Source organism: Adiantum capillus-veneris, chromosome 9, assembly GCF_014529385.1.
Source record: "Adiantum capillus-veneris isolate H3 chromosome 9, ASM1452938v2, whole genome shotgun sequence".
Lineage (NCBI taxonomy): Eukaryota > Viridiplantae > Streptophyta > Polypodiopsida > Polypodiales > Pteridaceae > Adiantum > Adiantum capillus-veneris.
In genome coordinates this window covers 17,801,938-17,807,801 of record NC_140939.1, presented here as the reverse complement: position 1 = coordinate 17,807,801, position 5,864 = coordinate 17,801,938, and the positions used below count along the sequence as shown (strand labels likewise).

At 44.3% G+C, this 5,864-nt stretch overlaps 1 protein-coding gene across 1 annotated transcript; it reads right to left on the bottom strand.

Moving 5' to 3' along the window:
* Positions 1–4,663: 4,663 nt before the first annotated feature.
* On the bottom strand, positions 4,664–5,308 carry LOC147450175 (large ribosomal subunit protein eL36z-like). Its single transcript, XM_086520668.1, has 2 exons — positions 5,199–5,308; positions 4,664–4,972 (listed from the first exon to the last, which is right to left on the bottom strand). The coding sequence occupies exons 1-2, from the start codon at positions 5,306–5,308 to the stop codon at positions 4,744–4,746; spliced, it is 339 nt and encodes a 112-aa protein (XP_086376794.1). The 3' UTR covers positions 4,664–4,743.
* Positions 5,309–5,864: the final 556 nt, after the last annotated feature.

Here is a 5,864-nt window from a genome sequence, read left to right as displayed (position 1 = left end):
AAAAGTTATGTTTCATTTACTAGAATCCTGATGTGAGCCATTTTTGTGGCTTCAGCCACTTTTGTGGCTCATTACAAGTCTAGTGTTAACCTTCCTTTGTCTTCTCCAAGCTGTGTGTTTCTCTGCAACCCTATTTCCAACAATTGGTATCAGAGCAGATTGCATCCTCTCGGGCTTAGTTGTCAGAGTTGCCACCATACGCCAGCTCACTTTTTCAGATTTCAGTGAGGTTTGATGAGCATCAACATGTCAAAAAATGTTTTGGACTCATTTTGAAGAGAGTACTACGTAGGCAATTTTGTCATTTTGTGCAGAATTTTTGTCAGTACCGTTTTTTGCATAATAGGTTCCTTGCAGTCTTCTACGGGTTGTGATATATAGCACATGCTGGTCTTGCTTTTTTTCTACTTTTTTAAGGTAGTTTTCACATCAGATGCAGGCATTTGCCATGGCTAACAACAACACAGATGTGCTCAAGATGTTTGTTGTTGCTGAAGATAAATTAGATGGGGACAATTACCCAATGTGGGCTTACATGATGCAACATGTGCTTGTGTAAAAGGGCGTTTGGAAAGCTGTGCATGGCATTGACGTATGTGCTGGTTTTGAGGATACATGTGATGTTGAGGATGTTGCAGGTTTTGGTGACAGGGTTGCTGTTGCCAGAGCTGTTTTGCCTATGGCTGAGCAAGCTCAGTAGGATGTTAGAGATGCACAGGCTCATGCATTGATTACAGTATCCATGAAATGCACTATCACTCCTCACATTTGTTCATCTAAATCTGCAAAACAGGCTTGGGATATTTTGGCTGGTCTTTATGCAAGTCGCAATTGAGGCTAAAATTTCTTTGTTGCGTAAAGAGCTGGGGTCAAAGATTATGCATGAGGAAGATTACTTTCCTTGCTGGTATCAAGGATATGAATGAGCGGCTTCTTCAGGCAAAGTCATTTTTGACAGTTCCCTTATGTAGACTGTTCTTGATGCTTTGCAAGATTCTTATCAGACTTTTGCTAGTACTTGGAGACTTATGACCCAAGGAAATCTAGAAGTTGTCAAGTTTGATGCATTATGCACATTGCCATTGCAAGAGTCACTTTCAAGAAAAAACAAGGCTAAATAGCATGCAGTTTAAAATGCTTTTATTGTTGCTCAAAGGAAAAGTGGTAACAACAATGTAGACACTTCTCATGGTTCTTTGGCGAGTGGCAAATCACATGTTTCCAATGCTTCTTTTGGAAACATTGGAGAAACACCTTTTGCGTTGCTATTATTGTAATCTAACGATCACTTGATCAAGAAGTGTCAAAAATTGAAGGCAAAAGAGGCTAAGAAGAAAGAGGCTGGTTCCACTACAAATGCAAAAATTGTAGATTCTTTTCTGAAAGAAGATTGTGATGCTGATGTAGATGCAGAATGGGCTTTTAGTGCAGAGTGCAATTATGATCCTTCTGTCCTCCATGATGCATGTATGTCGGTTGATGTAGATGCTCATGTGTGGTACTTTGATAGTGGTGCTAGAAAGCACACGACCTCTCATCGTGACTTGTTTTCCTCTCTCAAGGATGTCCTGATGAGAATTCAGTCATTGGTGTCAACAATGCCTCTTATCCAATCAAGGAAGTTAGAAAGATTGTGCTGACCGTTGCGAATGGCAGTTCTTTCACACTTACTGATGCACTTTGTGTACCTGGGATAAAAAAGAACCTTTTGTCTAAAGCCGCACTTGCTAGACTTGGTGTTATTGTTAAATTTGTGGATGACAGATGTACAGTTCATGATCTCAATTTTGGTGATGAAATTGTTGCATCTGGAATTTTATGCCGTGGGCTTTATAAGCTCACTTTGTATGACAAGTGTGGGCAAAATTTTTCAATTGCAGTTGTGGATTCAAAGGCTGTTTCAAATGTAAAACTTTGGCATGCACGTTTTGGGTAGTTGAATTTTTCCAGTTTGCTGCGTTTGGAAAAATATGATATGGTTGCTTCTTTGCCACCTTGTGAAGTACCCGTGAAGCATGTTTGTGAAGGCTGTATTTTAAGTAAGATGCATCGTTCAAAGTTTCCAAAGGATAGTTCAGCAAGGGCTACATGCAGGTTGCAGCTTGTGAATAGTGATGTTTGTAGGCCTACGCAAACTCCGTCGTTAGGCAATTACCTGTACTTTGTGACTTTCATTGATGATTACTCCAGGCATGCATGGGTGTATCCACTTAAGCTAAGTCCAAAGTGGCTCGATGTTAAAGACATTACAAGCAATAGTGGAGTCAGCACCAAGCGAATAGGAGGCTTGGTGACTGCCCAACGCTCCCCATCGCTTGGTGCTGACCTTGGTGTTAAAGTCATTACAAGCGAGAGTGGAGTCATCACCGAGAAAATAGGAGGCTTGGTGACCGCCCAACGCTCCCCATCGCTTGGTTCTGACCTTGGGAAATGGGCATTGGCTCAGTTAACATCCACAGATATCACATTGTTTTGAGTTAGGGACCGGGCTTGTCGGTCCTATAGGTGCTTGGGTGATCGCCGATGAGAGGTGCACCACATATATCATTTGATACTATTTTTACAGTAGTTTTGCAACGATCGACCACTGTGGGCGCCCATGTGTGAATGGGTCAAACTCTTATAAAAGGTCCATTTGACCTAAAAATCCTCATTCTTTGAGGTGTAAGCTAAGAAGTGCTCTTGCTCCATCTCTGTCTCCTTTTCCTTCGTGTGCTCACAGGTGTGTGTGTGTGTGTATGTATGCTTGAGAGAGAGAGAGAGAGAGAGAGAGAGAGAGAGAGAGAGAGAGAGAGAGAGAGAGGAGAGAGAGAGAGAGAGAGAGAGAGAGAGAGAGAGAGAGAGAGATGTGATCGAGCATTGCGGCGGCTGAGCGCGGCATCGACGGTGGCTCCTTCTTCCTCACAACACAGGATCCTTCACGACGGAAGCATTGAGCCTTGAGTGACACACCCCTACCCCTTTGAGCTTGCTAGGCTCTTCTAGTTGTGTGTTTGCAGCCTTTTGAGGCTCGCACACAGTGCACAGGTAAGTTCCAAGCTTCGACACGTACAACAAAACGTACATTTTTGGCGCCATTGCCGAGGAATGGCTTGCATTAAGCTTGAGAAGCACTCAGCACTACCTCTGGAAGCCTTTCTTCCATCTGTTATCTGTTTTTGGTTGTGTTGTGTGAGAACTGTTAAGTGATTGTAAAGGACATATTAGTAGGTTTTTGTCAGCTTCTGTAAAGTGGCTGTAAGCTCTGTTAGTTATGCATTGTACTTTTTTTTGTTAGTTTTGCAAGATCTGTAATGTGCACGTATTAGTAGATCTGTTAGTGAGTATAGACAGTGAGAAGTACAATAGACAATGAGCAGTAGAGTTGGCTGTCTGTGAGTGTGCAGTGTACTGTGTTTGACAGTGTGTTAGGAGTCTTACAAGAGGGTGAGCGAGTTTTTTCGAGCGACAAAAAAAACGAGAAAGTCCCTCAATAAAGTTATTTTCCTTGAGGGTAGCTGGTGATGCTGAGAGGGATTTACTAGTAGTACTAGTTTGGAGACGTGACCAGTGCAACCGTTGGGAGACAAAAGCTTCTCATGCTCTGTAACCATATTTTCTGGTCATGTTGAACGTAAACTAGAGTGGTCCGCCTGCAATTGCACAACCCAATCTCTCCTCAAAGAGCTATGATTGGTTGCGACTCTATTGTCCTTACTTTTCTTAGTGCCACCCACGTTTTTCTAGTGCATGCACTGTAAAATTGCAGCTTGAGGCACGATTTTGCGGTGGCTAGAGCGCAAGCACTTAGCCCCCGTATGCCCTATAGAGCCTAGACGAGAACACTCTGCAAAGCACATATAACATTTGTAAGCCCCCTATGCAACTGGCGGAACGGGGCTCTAAGCACTTGTGCCTTTTTTCTTCTAGCTAAAAGATCAAAGAGGAACTGGGAAGAGCAATGAGATTCTTACGCCTAATGCAAACAAGGAGGTGGAAATCCTTAGCACAGGGGCATCAAAGCTAGGTGGCAAAAGCTGATTTTCCATGCAATTGAGATTAACTTCCTCCGGGCCTGTTATTTCCGCTCGCACGAGAAGAGTTGTTGAACTTTCTCAACCTCTCTCTTTTTTGCTCTTCCTCCTTCAGAAAAGGGTAATCTATATATCTACTGCGGGACTTGGCTCTAAAGACACTGGTCCAAATCCAAAATGGATTATAAAGAGGCCGAGCCTCGAGGTGACCAACGTCATGCACGGATTCTTCGTACCCCTTTCGACAAGGCAATAGGTAGGCACCCGAGTACCATGCCAACTTGATTTTGCCTTAATCTTGCCGTGGACTCTCAAGCACAAAATACACTAGTAAAACACTGAATTGACTTTTGAGCTTATGCTATAATGGTTTGTGTTGATCATAACAAACATCAATTTACTTTCCAAAGCTCCTTGCCCCGATACTCCGCCTTGGGTCGCCAATGAGCTCATTCGGCGGCTCCGACTCTGCAAAGAGAAGAAGCGAAATCTGGTCCCTGGATCCTCCATTTGGGCCCACGTCTCCTTGATCTCTCTCGATCGCTCCTGAGCCCCAAGTGCACTCTCTCTCTCTCTCTCTCTCTCGTTTTTTTTTGTGATGAATATCAACTGCAGTTTTCTGACTACAGATACAAAAAAATGAGAATCACACCTAGGTATCTCTGTGGCGGTGATCTCTGATAAGGGAATTGCAGTCCACCATGGATAATATTTTCCCCACGTATGACAATCACTTCTTTTTCTTGGTACCACCAGTAGATCTTTGCTTCCGGAGAGCAACAGACATTTCCTCACGCTTTTTCCTCCCCCTTAGGTGAGTTCCAAGCCTCCTCTTTGCCATCTTAAGAGGTCTCTTGTCCTTTCCCACCTTCAAAAGCTCAGTGATACGCTTCTCATAAGGTGCAAACCCTACACCTTCTTGGATCAGCTTCCTCACAAAGGAGGTTCTGGTTCTTACCCTTTCTTGAGGAAGGACGAGCAGGAAGCTCGCGCTTGTTAACTATGTGCCCCTTGTTTAATCCAGTCGCAAGGCAAGGAGTCTTTGGCGCTTGAGGTGCTATTGCAACTGCAGAGCGATAAAAGCCCCCCCCCCCCCCCCCTCTCTCTCTCTCTCTCTCTCTCTCTCTCTCTCGGGTGCATATGGCGCGAAGGGGCTACATAAAAGAAAGCAACTCAGCCTACTACTTCCATGCCCGTAGTTGGCTCCCTGGGCTTTGTTTTCTTTTCCGTGTGGATTCTTCAATTATCTTGGACTTGGACTTGGATGCTGGAGGCGCTGCCACGCAGGCCTGCATTGGGCCCCTTCAACCCCAACTTCATTCCTCTCTACTACGCGACCATCTCTCCTACCATTAACCCCAACACCCTTACTCGCTACGTGCTGGAACCAGTCCGCGCCGGCGCGGACTGATTTAGACAGCTTGATGGAGTCCATATTATTATGAAAAAAAACACAAAACGTGCTTTGTATAGTGTCAACACCCTTACTCACTCCGTGCTGGAACCAGTCCGCGCCGACGCGGACTGGTTTAGACAGCTTGCTGGAGTCCATATTATTATTAAAAAAAACAAAAAATGTGCTTTGTATAGTGTGCTCATTAGGTAGCTTTATTTAGCGTGTTGAACCTTGAAAGAGCCTCGAACCGGTCCACGTCGGCGCGGACGGGTTTCTACACGTTACACAAGGACAGACACAAATTTTCTGGGGTTAGGGGGGCTATTTAACGAAGTTGAACATTATGGACTTTGAAAGCTATACACACATTATGCAAGGATATTTCCTTGAGTTACCTGCTCAGTGCGTCTTCTTTTTCTTCATATCAAGGCAACGAGGCCATTTTGGATATAGTC